Raw genomic sequence first — 16,274 nt, forward strand, 5'->3', positions numbered from 1 at the left:
TTTTTTTTACAGAAGTCTACAGTGGTCATCTATGTATGTTCTCACTTATGCCATAGCAATGTAGACTTTCCACCACCGGCTGAGGGATGTAAAATATGAGATGAGTGTTGCTCCAAAACTCGTTTTTGATGTCAACCCACATTAACCCTCCAAATGTCTTTTAAAAAATGACCATTGTCAACTCTCTACCTGTGTTCACATCCAGGCTAACTGCTTCTAAATAATAAATGTAGACTGGTCCTGTACAGTACCTTGAGGCTAACGCTCAAAGGTACACACAACGGGTACACTAACCCACTTGCTGTACTGCCAAGTTGTGGCCACATCGCTGCCCGGCCGATTCGGGAGTTGCGTAAATCTGCGCGATGCGTTCACCTTTCCGTCTCCATCGCGGTGGATTGCAGCCACGTGCCGCCACACACGATCATAAATAATCTAACCTCTACCTGCACGATGCCACTTTTGCTTGAGGAAGGTGGGAATCGATTTGGATCGAATAATCGTCGCATGTCTGCCTGCGTCCACCTCCCTTGGTTGCATGGCCAACCCCAGATGGACTGGATACCATCGCCCGCTAACAAACTCTCAACCCCCCAAAAAGCTAATGTGCAATCTTGTATATGCACACCCATTGATCGTGACTTTAAAATCCTTTTTTACTATTTCAAATTCAGGTTGCAGTTGCAACGCCTGAACACTAAATAGCTACACCACTGACAGATGCCTGCAGTGCCCAATTTCAATCCAGAAGTCGGGCTCCGTTGGTCGTTATTCTGCAAGTGCCGCGACGTGTACGAGAGGTGAAACGATTCTCAAGAAAATTCGATTGTCAGGACCCAGGGTCACGATACGATTGAAGAATCCACTTCTTCATTTGGCAGTGGTTGCAGAAGTGCCAAGGATCCGTTTACAAACAACATACACCAATCGAAAAATATATCGATGATGACACACGTGAAAACATGCATGTACGGCGAGCTAAATAATCCACATTTATCAAATGTTGAATCGTTCAATCACGAACGTTGATGGCAGGAGTGGGGAACCTATCTGGGCCATGTCCGGCACAGGGAATTAATTTTATACAGCCATTCGCGATGCGAGGCCGACAACTTTGGAACGGCCCGCAAAATATATTGTTTAACATGTACTAGTGACGAATTGGCATGTTCTGTTTACGTGACAACCCTCATTAGTTGGCTGCGTCAGGTGGTGGCGGGTTTTAACGACAATCTATATATTTACGCGATCTAACCCAAAAAAAACTCTATTATGGAAAATATATTCTATCCGTCATTGCAAGCACTTTAGCAGCACTGATCAGGCACTGGAGGGGCATCTTTTCCACCAGGCAACAACGCTGCGTTTCCAATTTTAGCGCCACACCAATCACTTCTGTCACTGCAGATGCTTCTTGCAGTGACGAAAGTGGTCAAGGCGCAGTGCAGTTAATGCGTGGCCAGTCAACGTTAGTTAAAAGTTCTAAGCCTCGGCAAGCTCACCCCCATACCCCCCACCGGTCTACGCAGTCAGCTGTCCTCAGTTTAATAAACGTTGTGTTCTCTCTGGCTGGCAATTTAGCTGTGTAAATATTCCCTTTACACAACGACTGCGCAATTGTTTGTGGGTTCCGAGGGTTGCACAATGCTCGAGCATTCAAACAGATTTGACATTGGAACTCCCGAGCGTTTCCCTGCTCTAAGAGTCTTTGGTGGTACTCACCTCTTGCTGGTGGCTCATAACCGGTGGTGTCAACTCCAGGATTCGGTAAATTTACGATTGGGAGTTGAATGTCAACTCCATATTCGTATGAGAGGGACCAGTCTTTAAACAACTACACAATTTAACCCCACCTCCCATGCCATTGCCCCCATCTCCTGCAAGTGTCAAAATGTGAGGTTTTGATTCGATTCAATAATGTAAATAAACCTTTGTCCCATTTTTGTCTCAATTGCATTTCTTTGTTTGTTCTGTTCTTACGGGTTTGTTCATTCCACTCGTCTACGTGTAAAGTCGCACGTCACATATTTGAATTGCGTGACTGTAAATTTCTTGCACGCGCAAACGTCACGGGGAAAAATAAATGATTTAAATCGGTGAATCTACTCGTCGTTACACGTCTATTAAACAGCACACCGATAACCGTCCATGGTGGTACTATTTATTTTAGCGACCCCAAAAGCATAATGCCAATAATCAAATCCCCCAGGATGCGCCTAAAGGCATCAGACATCAGAAGCCAATGAGTGTTGGACATGGATAGTGTCTGGATGTGTGACCACCAGACACAAACAGGATGTCAACAGGGTCACGGGGCTACATGGACAGTGCAGCAAAATCCACTGTGCTCTACTTCTATGCTCCCAGTCTTCACCGAATAGCACTGACCAGCGTGATAAATAACTCCGACACACGTGACGCAGAGAGGAACTCATCCAGCAATAGACTGACGCGGGGCTGTTCATTTACATGCATAGGCATGATGGGCTGAGTGTACCCCCTTGCCAGGACATGAACTCGCTAAATTCACGATTGGGAGTTGAATGCTTTAACCGTTGCGCCATGTGGCCAGATTTGTAAACCGAGCTTGCACTGTATACGATACCCGAGGTTTGTGCGCCAGCGTGGGTTGTTGGTTGGAGGCATTACTCAGCGGGCAGCCAGCACTGAGAAGGGTTACAGGTGCAACTTGCGACCACTGCACCCGGGACAATGCGATCTTCCAAAAGTTATTTTCAAACCTGGGGGCGCCCCAAGCAATAGGTTGCACATGCGAGGTTTAAAATGCCTGGGTGCTAGGAGTCAAATACGTGCTCTTGCTAGCGAGCGCAGCAGTGGCTGCTGAACGTAAATATCTTGTGCGATATTAACTTGTGAGAATGAGGCACTGCACACGGTGAACTCAATCCATCATCTGTGGCCTTGCATATAAAATTAGGAAACGGTTTGTTGGCCATCAACGGTGGTTGCGCTGTGAAGACTGGTCGCACCCAGAGAATGTGCAACTGCCATTGGCACGTGGCTGCCAAAATGGGATGACCACTGATGACCACTGCTCCACGCTCATTTATGCAAGCCAATGCTTGATGACACTTTTACGAAGTTTAAGAGGACGTGGCATTAAGGTGGTTGAGCGGCTTAGTCGTTGGTCTCGGCCCAGTCAGAATGACTGCACGAAAAACATTCCAATGCGTTTTTTTGTTGCCACATTTGGAAAGCGAAAACGTCGCTTTGACTGCCATGCGACGAATGTTTATCTGCGAAAGGGAACGTGGCAAAGTATGCCCCCCCATAGTGTCTGGATAACAGGTGACTTGAAGGGTAAGACGTCGGCACTGATACTGAGTGGAGCACTGCTTTGCCAAAGTTTCGGATAGGCGCTCCATCTCAGGCCGTTAGCAAAATTGGAATACAGTAGTATGAGGGAGTGGAACTGTAGTTAGAACCACTTGACGATTCACAACTATAAGTTTGGAAGTTTAAATCTCAATGTGGCTATGCTTAACTCAACATGTTTCTAGTATGGCTAAAATAACTTGACCAATTTTGTGGGATGTCAACAGAATTTCTTGTGCGGAATAACAAATCCACGCCATAGGAATGTGGAATTTACCACTGATTGGAAATGAGCACCGAGCAAGGCTCATTTGAGCTGGGAGCCACGCTCTTCTTTCTTTCTGGCAAGCAAAAGTTACGAGGGCTGGGTGCAGGCCAGCTACGGCGAATTGGCATGGTCAGGGCATTTCATAAGAGGACATGTGCGCCGAGTTACACGTCAGTGGGCTTCTCGCACCCACATAAAAGGTGCCCCACGAGCCAGCCAACCAGCGATGCCACCAACAAAGTGACTTTGGACACATCAGCCCCAAAGTGTCTCACAGCACCACAGCGCGTGAGTTATCGATTCCTTGGGCCCCTTTTAAAACAATCGTGGTCACCACAACTTGCCTCCCCCTCCACCAAAGACGGGAACCCCCCTACAAGCCATGCCCAGCGTGATGATGCCAATGTCACCAAGCTTTAAACCATCACCTAGCGTCCAGCGGCACACGTGGGAACACAGGCAGGACTTTATTTTCCAACAATTTTTATATTATCCAATAATCGGTCATCTGGATATAGCCCACCTCTACGAAGCTAAAAAGCGCCAGGCTTGCTGCGTGGACACTTTTGGATTTTGCTGCATGGACCTTAACATTTACAAGACAGAGCAACCCCAAGGTCTACTGTTCTCCATGCTCAAAGTAAACCAATCGAACTTCTAAAAAATACTACTTTAGCTTTGAATCATGCATGTTCCTAAGTGCCAGAGCCTCAGAAGAAAGAAGTTCAACAATAGATAAACTGAGACCTGATGAGGGTGCAGTTGGTGGATGGGTCAAACTATCCAGGTGCACTGGCAGAGCCAGTGAGGGAGGTGGGGTGGCACATCCCCTCCAATGATCCAATCGAAATCCCCAATTTCAATCGGATCATTGCTGTTTATTAATAATAAATCAGCATTTTGCGACCCCCACTGCCACTGTGTAGCATATTATTACGTGCCAGGGACTCTATGAGATGATAGGACAATAGTCCGAGTCCATAATTGGCAAAAAGTAACGGCAAAGCAGTTATAAGTGACTCGCATAATTGTGCGCAGTTGCGTATACAGGGCACGACTTCCCTGAAGGCAAAGACCTTCAGCGAGCGCGATGCCGATCACACACGGTTCGAATTCGACCCTCAATCGATGGCTGTGCCATCGCCACACGCGTTGAATAAAAAAGCAAGGGACAAGTCCTTACTTACTAACAACTCCTCTATAATTTTTCATTGCTGGAGGGGTTGCCCCCCTTACCTGAAAATCCTGGCTCCGCCATTGTCCCGGTGTATTTAAGTGTTGTGCCCGTGCACAATCTGATGCCGTCACTTGCGATTCCACAATTGCTCAGAAGTGACCAGGGGAGTGAGTCCCGAATCAGCGTTAGATTTGAGCTTGCTTGCTGCGTATGGTAGTACGCCTAAAATTACATTTGAAAGAATACTGGCAAGAGCTTGTCAAGCTAAGTTACTGTCAGCGCAACTGCACACCGCCACTCTTCCCAAGGCAGAACTGGACTTTAAAAAAAGTTCAAGGCTGTTGGGCTCTAAGCAAGACATAGGTCAGACTGTAATCAACAACGGCTCAAGTGCAGAATTGGCACTTACTGAAACGAGAATACAGCTGTTGCTACGGCACTGAAAGTGCTTAACTCAAAACACTCCTCAATGACACTCTGGCCTTAAAATTGAACGTATATGAGAGGCGACGTTTCGGACAATGGCCCTTCTTCACAGCACATTAGGGTTGTTTACGTGATTTTTTTCATTCCACATTTTAAAGAGGCCAGAGGTGAACCAATACATCTGACCTGTGTGCTATGTAGAAGGGTCATTGCGCATAACGTCGCCAAGTATATACTTTTTTTCTTTTCAGGCAGTGTTAAAAATGTTAAGCAGTGACTACACAAGTAGTTTCACACGCATACATGTTTACACGCGTGTTCACACACACACAGAGTGGGCTTGCTGTTGGCCACAATGGGTGTAGAACGGAACACGGAGAAAACGGTACGAGGGAGATTAAGAGTGGAGTGGGTGGTTAGTTTACATCCTAAAGTTGCTTGGTGCCTTTAACCACAAAACACTCCCAATCCACACCACACACACGTGTCACTTCCTGCAAGCAGGGCAACGGTTTGCGCATGCGCGGCCCGCACTCATTACCATAATTTAGCATAAATTAACAAATATTAGCATAATGATGTGGGAGATGGCCGCTAGGTGGACCTGGAAATGGCGGAGGGCCTGAGAAAATGTGGTTAGGAGGAAGTGAAAATAATGTTACTACATAAATAAAGTATTCTTTATAAAAGCAAATAGTTAAACCCAGCGAGATTAAAGGCCACTAAAATAAGACATGTAAGACTGAAAACACACATGCACGAATGTGATCGCTATTGTCGGTTAAGGACATTGATTAAATAAAAACAGCCACGCTAGAACATAGCAAAGCCAAAATCAACAAAAGTATAAAATTGATTATATAGAACGATTAACCTATCCTTACCACCAAATGACAATACAAAACTAATCTTAAGAGAAATATGTAAAAGATAAGTAAAACAAAGAATAAGACTAACGCCGCGGTGTGTACCGTGTTAAAGTGCACTTGTGTATGAGCATTCGTGATTCTGATGGAGCTAAATGATGTTAAGTGGTGGCTCTTGTGATAGTAGTGTTATAAGTTGATGCCAGTAAACGTAGCGGTAATTATGATGGTGCATACGGCAGCAGTAATTAAGTGAGTTCTGCTATTTAGTGGTTACCGTAATCATGATAGTACATTAGACGATGTAACGGGAGTGAATCTAGCGGCTGATGGTATAAGTGACGATAATTAGCGACATTATTAGGTGAGTTGGTGGTGGTTTCAAGATGACAGTGATCGTACAGCAACGTAGCAGAAGTGATAAGTGTCAATTACGTTGGTAGTGATGGTTAGTGATGAGTAATGATAGTTCAAGTAGCCAAGTGAATTATTGAAATGACAAGTGATGGATATATGGTCGTAGTTATTGTAGTGTCTGTGATGCTATTAACTAAAATAGCCGTAGTAGTGTCGATGTACCAGTGATGTTTATACCAAAGACGAGGCTCGTGATAGAAGATTATAGAATCGACGGTTATGGAGGTAGCAACGGTGGCTTTAGGGATTATAGTCCCGATGTTATATTCGTGATGACGATACATTTAGTGATGGTTATAAGTTATATTCGCAATGTTAATGGTTATAGTATTAATTATGGTTATCGTATTGGTAGCATTAGTCGCAGTGATGTGGTAATAGTAGCAATGATGTTTTAAGTCGTGACTTATTAGTAACGGTGATAGTGATTATGGTTATAGTATGAGTGATAGTACTGTAGTGATTTTAGCAGTAATGGGTATATTAGTTGTGGTTTTAGCGATAGTTATTACAGTAATATTGTAGATAGTTATTGTAGCAGTAGTGATAATAGTGATTATAGTGTGGTTATAAAATTTTAAATTATAAAAAAAATAACTTTAAATTAGTAATGGTATTACCGTTGTGGTTGTATTATAACGATGTCGGCACCACTGGCGGGCGATGCCGACGATAGTATTATTATTAGTGATTATGATAGTCGCACATTATTACCGAATGCTACAATAGCAGCAGTCGTTAGCAACACGCGTACAGTGCGATACGGCTGCCGTGGCAGTGACGAGTGGCGCTGCTACCGATACTTATCACAATGCTGCTGCTGTTGGTGCCGACGAGGACCGTGACGATGGCGTTATGTTTAACGAGTTCGCATCAAGAGTATTTATGACAAGAGAGTAAAACGCAGTAAGGCAAATGGTTATACAGTAATGGCGGCGGAAGACGATGAAACGATGGCGGCGCTGTTGCCACCGATACTTATAACAAAGACGCTGTTGCCGCCGCCGGTGTTGCTGCTGATGATGTTGCTGATGAGAATAGAAGTGGTGGAAGTGGTGGTGGTTGTGAAGAGGGGAGTGCGATTTTACTCGACCTTTCGTCCCCCGCACACCCTGGGGCGCTACGGGCGGCACGGGTAGTGGCAACTGCTGGGGACGGGGATCTAGACAATAGGCTTTCAAGAGCCATCCCTTCCGTTGGTTGCAGCCGAGCACTTTAACGATTCGGGTTCTTTTGTTGGTGGTGGTTGTTGGTGATGTTTAGCAGTAGTAGGAGTAGTAGATGTTGCTGTTGTTGGTCCGTGGAAACATCGGCGCGCGAGATGCGGAGCGGGCCCGGGCGACGCTGCCGGGGCTCTGTCCTCGTAAAATGGCGGCCGCGTCTGCGCACGAAGCACGCCGAGGCAGGGGCTCATTAGCATAATTTATGCAGAAGCGCCTCATGAATATTCATGAGGTGGGCGGGGCGATGGGGGCGTGTTGCTTCCCCGGTGAAATGCTTGAGTGGCATCACGTGACTCGTCGATAATAATTTATGCATGTAACGCACCGGCATGACGTCACGCGAGGTTTCGGGCTGAGGGGGGTTGATGACGTCACGAGCCCATGCTGTTTACACGCACGAGCTTTGCTCACTCTGAAATGCTCATCATCAGCAGTGGCATTTAGATGCTTGCCCCCCTCTGTCTTCTCCGCCTGATGAAGACCGCTTGTGTGTTGCGATCGAAACGTCGTGGTGTTTTGCTTTTAATTTATTTTTTATTTGTATTTCCTATCTCCGTGACTTTACCGAAAGAACCATGAATATGAATTATTGCAGTCACGAAAGTTTTACGTAAAAATGTAGGTGTCGGGAAGAGGAGAAAGACGTGACCCCACATTGGGGTAAGGAGAGGGGTCATGACGTCACGCTGCACGGGTGAGGTGGAGGCAAGGGAGTAGTGACGTCACGAGACGCGGGAGTGATGAGGACAAGGCATTGATGACGTTACGCGGGATTTGGGTGAGGCAGGGAGAAGGGGTGATGACGTCTAGAGACGCTGGGGAGGTTATGAGAGAAGTAATGACGTCACTAAAGATTGGGGCGAGCAACCCGTGAGTGACGTCACGGAAAACGGAGGAAGCAAATAGGTGGCCGATGGCGTCACGGGACACGTGATGACGTCACGAAACACGGCGCCAATCGGCGCGATGACGTCATGAAACTCCAGCAGCTTCGCGGGTGGCTGCGTTTATAAATTAATAACAACACGAGACTCTACGCACTTTTTACCTCATGCCCGTTGCTTTGGTCTTTCTCTACTTTTCCCCCTAATTAGATAATTAGTATGCGTCATAGTAACTGGTTCAGCATAAACTATCAGAATCATGATCTTTATATATACTGCAGGAGGAATTCGATTAGCTGTGTGCCTTAAGGGCCGTCCATAAATGACGTCACGCGATTTGAAGATTTTTGACCCCCCCCCTCGTCACACGGCGTCACAAAAAGTCAGACCCCACCCCCTCAAATGACGTCACAAAGCTCTGCCCCCCCCCCCAAACCATATTTCTATTTTGAAAATAAAAAATGCTTTAGGTCGCTTTAAACTATTGTCATTATAGTGCTTATTTAATGTGGCGCTGCACTCTGATGTTGTAGGAGTGTTGTTATAACAATTAGTGTTGTTATAACAATTCTATGTTTGTTTAAAGTTGCGCATTTTGACGTGACGTCACATTTCTCACCCTCCCCCCTCGTCAAACATCGTCACAAATGTCTGACCCCCCCCCTCCCCTAGGTGCGTGACGTCATTTATGGACGGCCCCTTACAGCAAACAATGCAAAAACACGATAGGAGTGCAAAGTATAGCAAATCTAAACAAATCACACAAATATAGAAATCATTAAAACTAAGTTATTTTTATTTATTTACTCACTAATAGCCTCTGTTTCAGAAGCGACCTGGCCACTAACAATAGCTCAGCGAAGTGGCTTAACATCATGTGGACATTTATAGCAGCAAAATAACCTAAATAATCTAAGCGCGAGTTTCTAAATGTGGAGGGAAAAACCCGGAGGACCCTGATAAAGAGAGACACCGCAGAACCCAGAATATACAGCAGCAGGCATCGTCAGGGTCGGTATGGAACCCACGACCTCCTGTACACCAGGCGAGGTAGTTAACATCTCCTTGTCACCGTGATGATGATGATGAGAGAGACACACAGACTCCAAATATACAGCAGCAGGCGTCAGAGTTGAGGTCGAACCCACGACCTCCTGCATACAAGGCGAGGTAGTTAACATCAAGAACAGCACTTGCTCCAAAAGTATGTTAAGACTATACAAGGGATCTTTGTCTTTGTAGTAATATTGATGAGAATAGAGCCCCCCTTGGTCAGTGTTTGTCAATAACTTTCAGAGGGGGGGGGGGGGGGGGGCAGTTTCGACGCTGAGACATCATCATTGCGCACAGCCGTAAACCCACATGGCTTGTCCCGTATTCTTGCACAGGAAATTTGAGTTTTCAGGTCCATACGGCGTGCAGCCGTTTCAATAATGGGCAATACATTTTTGTCTATTTGTTTGTTTCTCCCTTGCAAGGCCGTAGCCATGGAGTCAACATTGGGGGGGACCAAATCTTCCAGGGTGTTTGGGGGTCCCAACCCAGAAATTTGAAAACTAAATGTGAAAACTAATTCCTGCCTAAAATATTGAAAAATTCACTAACACATGGGATGGACTTTTCATTTTTTTTACAATAATGTCTAATAGTGTATTGTATTCTAGATTTGAAGCTTTCGTGACTGCAAGAATTTATACTCTTGGGTTTTTTTCGGTAAAGTCACGTAGGTGAAAATAAATAATAAAAATAATAGAAATAATAGAAATAAAATAATAAATCACGACGTTTCGGAGGCAACACAAGTCTCCATCATCAGGTGGGACCGTCACAGCTAAATTTACTGTATCAAGTGAGGCCTCAAGTGAGGCCTTATTTCTATTATTTTATTTATTTATTTTCACCTACGTGACTTTACCGAAGAAACCTAAGAGTAGTGTATTGTATTTACATTGCTCTGTTTTAACTTTTTGAACATTTCTTGTTTCATTGTATGTAATGGCAGAGATTAGGGATTAATCAAGTTACAACCAAGGTAGAGGTTTGCAGGTTTGTAGTGTGTGAGGACGGCCACACATTTGAAACCAATGGGGGTTTGGGAGCCGTCCATAAATGACGTCACGCGATTTTGAACGATTTTTGACCCCCCCCCCCCGTCACACGGCGTCACTAAAAGTCAGACCCCCCCCCCCTCAAATTTGACGTCACAAATCTCTGCCCCCCTCCAAATAAAACATGCTTCAAATCGCTTTAAACTATTGTCATTGTCGTGCGTATTTAATGTGGCGCTGCACTCTGATGTTGTAGGAGAAAACATTTATATATAAAAAGTATATTTAATTAAGTGGAACGTGTTGTTATTATTTATTTAAAGTTGCGCATTTTGATGTGACGTTTCGCTGGCGAATTGCCCGATGATGCTGGATGCAATTACCAGCGAAACGTCGTACTCAAATTGTAAATGTTGTGGCTTCAACACACCGGTGGGCTAAAGCAGTGAACTATTTGTCTTTTGTCAACGTGACACTTTTTTACTGATTGGCCGTGTCGGGTGGTGGAGGGTTACGACACATTTATAAATAACGCGATCTAAACCCAAAAACGTTGATTATGAATCACATTGGTCGCGAAAGCCTCACACGTGTTAAACCGTTATGTTTTTGTTTGCATTATGGCTGCATGTATTGTGGTCTATGCAAACATGACTCCTTGTAAAAAAGGTGTTAGTTTTGTTGCCAGAGAAAAGGGTAAAAAAACGATTATCACATTTTTTACTGGCAAATGAGGTTCCAAAGGTGTCTGATCAAATGTTGTGTCTATTTTCGAGGGATCGCACTCAAAGACGACCACCAGGGGACGCCGGTGTCCCGTGCACGTGGGAAGGACGAGACTCACCTGCAGCCTCGGCGAAGCGGGCAGAGGATGAGTCCGCGACTCCACGGGGTGGCGCTCCCGGCTCACGCGTCGCTCCGTGGCAGCACACGTGTAGTAGCAGCTACACGTGTAGTAGCAGCTACTACACGTGTAGCTACTACTTGTGTAGCTACTACTACACATGCGGTAGTAGTAGCTACTACTACACGTGTTGTAGCAGCTACTACACGTGGAGTAGTAGAGTAGTAGCTACTACTTGTGTAGCTACTACACATGGAGTAGTAGTAGCTACTATTACACGTGTAGTAACAGCTACTACACATGGAGTAGTAGCTACTACTACTACACATGGAGTAGTAGCTGCTACTACACGTGTAGTAGCTACACGTGTAGCAGTAGCTACTACACGTGTAGTAGCAGCTACACGTGTAGTAGCAGCTACTACACATGGAGTAGTAGCTACTACTACTACTACTACACGTGTAGTAGCAGCTACTACACATGGAGTAGTAGCTACTACTACTACTACACGTGTAGTAGCAGCTACTACACATGGAGTAGTAGCTACTACTACTACACGTGTAGTAGCAGCTACTACACATGGAGTAGTAGCTGCTACTACACGTGTTAGTAGCTGCACATGTGTAGTAGCTACTACACATGTGTAGCTACTACTACTTGTGTAGTAGTACACGTGTTAGTAGCTGCTACACGTGTTAGTAGCTGCTACACGTGCTAGTAGCTACACGTGTAGTAGCTACTACACGTGTAGCTACTACACGTGTAGTAGCTGTACATGTGGTAGCTATTACACGTGTGTCGTAGTGTAGCTACACATGTAGTAGCTACGGGGGGCAACGCAATTTCAAGGAACCCCGCGCTAAATGCTTTCAAGCAATCAATTCCGGTTTAGTGATTCTGCACTTGCTCCATTACTATAGTACTATACCGCCTTCGACTTTTACGAACGACTGGGTGTTTAACGTTAGCGATTTGTCGTATTATCTGGGCTGTATAGCAAATGAAAAAACTACAATTACTTTACTATGCAAGTTAAAAATGTAAATCTAGACCGCTTGTGTTGCGATCGAAACGTCGTGGGGTTTTTTTGCTTTTAATTTAGATTTTAGTTTTCTATCTACGTGACTTTACCGAAAGAACCAAGACTATATTATAAAATGTATGTGTTTTAATATATTTTTTTATGTAGGGCCCCTTCATAACATCTGCTACAGGTCCCGCACTCGCTTCATCCGGCCCTGGTTGTCCGCAGACACGCGTGTTGGTGACCTGCGTGTCTGTACGTGCTGAACTTCTTTCGCACCGTGCGTAGACAACGGGGCGTGACGAGTGCAAGGGTGGGGGGGGGGGGTTTGCACGTCTTCTTGGCAAACCAGCTATCGGAGCGAGGATCTGAATATTTGTTTAAACCGCAGGAGGAATCCGATGAGCTATGAAGCATTTTTTTCATAGGTGTCTAAGTAGTGGCGGGTCAGAACATCATAACATCAAGCAATGGAAAAAATAGTGGTGCAAAGTAAGCAAAGGTAAACAGATCACTTAAAATATATAGATATAATAACAAAAATTATTACTAGGTAAAGCCCACTGAGTTATAAACTTATTTTTCAGAAGCAGAATCAGAATATGTATTTTTACTGGAGGAAGCCGGAAAGCTATAAAGTTCTTTTTCGCAGATGTCCAGTAAAAGCGACATGACCACAAATGATATCCCAACAAAGTGGCTCGTCGCGTGGAAATGTAGAGCAGCCAAACACTCTAAACGCGTGATGTTGATTCTAAATGTGGAGGGGGAAAAACCGGAGGACCCGGAGAAAAAAAATCCACGCGACCATCGGGAGAACACGCTAACTCCAAATATACAGCTGCAGGTGTCAGGGTTCGGATCGAACCCCCGGCTTTCTGTATACCTGGCGAGGTAGATAACATCACACCAGGATCTCGCCACCCGAGATCACCAGGAAGAACGCCGTTTTGGTGAACAGAGTGGAACCACGCGGACGTACAGAACAAACGCCTCCTCCATTTTTCGATTTAAAGCTTTCGTGACTGCAGGGATTCATCTTCTTGGTTCTTTCGGTAAAGTCACGTAGAAGGGAAGTAATAAAATAATAATATTATGTTTTATTTTTATTATTTTATTACTTCCCTTCTATGTGACTTTACCGAAAGAACCAAAAAAAAACGCCTCCTCCGTTCGAGACCCAAGCATCATCGCATCTCCTCCTGGCTTCGGCGTTCATCCTCGAAGACGCTGCCGCTGTGACCATCAGGACATCATCAGCAGGTCGAGGCGCACATCCCCTTCAGGCATTGAACATTAAAGACACCACCACATCCACAGGAGTGCGATTGTGGCCACGCAAACCACAACTACGGACCGCACGGCGAAACCCTCTGTGGTCTGCGCTCATTCAACCGAGGAAGAGGAGGAGTAGGAACAGCAGCACCACACGGACTCTCTCTGTCTGAATTTAGATTTAAAGCTTTCGTGACTGCAGGGATTCATCTTTTTGGTTCTTTCGGTAAAGTCACGTAGAAGGGAAATAATAAAATAATAAAAATAAAACATAATAAAATAATTCTCACGACGTTTTGGCCACAACGCAAGCAGCCTTCCTCAGATGAAGACCAGGTCTGTCGGGAGACAGCGTCAGACACAGCGTCAGACGCTGTCTCCCCGACAGACCTGGTCTTCACCTGAGGACGGCTGCTTGCGTTGTGGCCGAAACGTCGTGAGAATTATTTTATAATTTTTTATTTTATTATTTTATTATTTCTCTCTGTCTGCTGAAGCCATCTCGTCGTGGCCAGCTGCAGACCTCGACATTGGCTGCTGCCATCATACGCGACGATAGAATAATAGCGGCAGTGACGCTCACTCCCGTCCATATAGTAAGTAGTAAGTATGTTGAGTCTCTTTCGCACCGTACGTAACCAACCGTGGCTCATCGGAGGTGTGGGGGAAGGACAAGAAGCTATACTCAATAGTTTTTTTCGGTAAAGTCACGTATGTAGAAATACAAAAAAAATACTAATTTTTTTAAAATAAAATAAAATTTTAGTTACATTTCATTTTATTTTTACATTCGTGACTTTATCGAAAAAAACAATGAGTACAGTCATTTTTGCAGCCACGAAAGCTTCAATCCTATGACAACAAGCTCGACACACAAAGGCGGTCCTGTGCAGTGAACGGTGGTGCAGTGATTAGCGCACCGCTTTACCAGCTCCGCGTGCTGAATCGTCGCCATACGAGACACTGGGATTCACTCACAAAAGGCTGGTGGATGAATACAATTACTTACATATTCATTTTGTATGGAGAGACGATATATTTCAAGACGTCGTATTGTCGATCTGTTTCACTATTTATCAGCGGTGAATCCGGGCCACGGCTCATACATCAGTGGCGATTGCCATCTGCAGTGAACGAGACGCTGTAAGGGTGGCTGTGTGTCTGTGGCTGTGGGGGAGCGGTGGTGTAGTGGTTAGTGCAGCGCGCTACAAAACCCGCGACCCGAGTTCGATTCCCGCTCACGGCCGACGCCAGTAACGATACTTTTGAACCGGTCCTGGGTCTCCCCTAGGTCGACTCAGCCTCAAGTGAGTGCCTAGTGCGGTGTGTAGACATCGCCACTGGGGAGACAAAGGCGACCGGGCGTGGTGCTGGCCACCCACCTTCTTCGTGTGACGTACCGACCTTAATAGGTGCTCGCTAACAGCACTTATTGTGCTTGTGTGTGTGTTAGTTTGTGGTCCTTCTACCGCAGGGTTGGCTACGTGCGGTGCAAAAGAAGTTCCACATACACACATGCTTGCCACAAAAGTATTTTAAGGCTATACAGGGGATATTGGTCTCTGTATGTTTATATTATGTGTGTGTATTGTGAGTGTGTGTGTTCTGTACGTATGTGTATGGTGAGTGTGTGTGTGTGCTGTACGTTATGGTGAGTGTGTGTGTGTGTGCTGTACGTATGCGTTTGGTGAGTGAGTGTGTGTGCTGTACGTATGTGTATGGTGAGTGTGTGTGTGCTGTATGTACGTTATGGTGAGTGTGTGTGGGTGCTGTACGTATGTGTATGGTGAGTGTGTGTGTCCTGTATGTACGTTATGGTGAGTGTGTGGGTGCTGGACGTATGTGTATGGTGAGTGTGTGTGGGTCCTGTACGTATGTGTATGGTGAGTGTGTGTGTTGTACGTTATGGTGAGTGTGTGTGTGTATGGTGTGTGTGTGTGTGTGCTGTACGTTATGGTGAGTGTGTGGGTGCTGTACGTATGTGTATGGTGAGTGAGTGTGTGTGCTGTATGTATGTGTATGGTGAGTGAGGGTGTGTGTTGCCGTGCTGTGATGGTTCGCACTTGCAATCCAGAGGGGCTGAAGGCTCGATTCGATTTCCCGGCGCGGCAATTTAGATCAAGGCCAAGTCTCCGAAACTCGCCGCCGATTGTGTCCACCCAGTAGTGTGGATACTCGCACCTCTTGAAAGAGTAGGCCAAATACCCCTCTATTAGGGGGGCTCTCCAGAGCTACCTCTAGCGGAGGCCATTCCGCCAGCTGTGATGCAAGAAAGCAATTTCAGGGCTACGCTTTTGTAGCTCCCAGATTGAGCGTTTGGGATGTTGTGGGGAGTGGTGGCGCAGTCGTTAACGCACTGCGCTAACGAGTTCGATCACCGCTCTTCGGTGAACAATTATCTGAAACTGGTCCCGGGCCTCTCCTAGGTCAACTCGGACTCAAATAAGGGAGACAAAGGCGGTCGGGCGTGGTGCTGCTGCGATCAC

At 45.6% G+C, this 16,274-nt stretch overlaps 1 protein-coding gene across 3 annotated transcripts in view; it reads right to left on the reverse strand.

The window, feature by feature from the left end:
* LOC133356251 (zinc finger CCCH domain-containing protein 4-like) overlaps positions 1-7,887 on the reverse strand; it is a 32,987-nt gene extending 25,100 nt beyond the window's left edge. For all 3 annotated transcript variants that reach the window (XM_061573643.1, XM_061573642.1, XM_061573641.1), the window contains exon 1: positions 7,584-7,887. In XM_061573643.1, the coding sequence (XP_061429627.1) occupies positions 7,584-7,678 (95 nt within the window). In that variant the 5' untranslated portion in view covers positions 7,679-7,887. The remainder of the gene's footprint in view (positions 1-7,583) is intronic.
* Between the last annotated feature and the right edge of the window lie 8,387 nt (positions 7,888-16,274).

Source organism: Lethenteron reissneri, chromosome 53 (assembly GCF_015708825.2).
Source record: "Lethenteron reissneri isolate LAM-NWPU_2019-01 chromosome 53, ASM1570882v1, whole genome shotgun sequence".
In the NCBI taxonomy this organism is placed as follows: Eukaryota; Metazoa; Chordata; class Hyperoartia; order Petromyzontiformes; family Petromyzontidae; genus Lethenteron; species Lethenteron reissneri.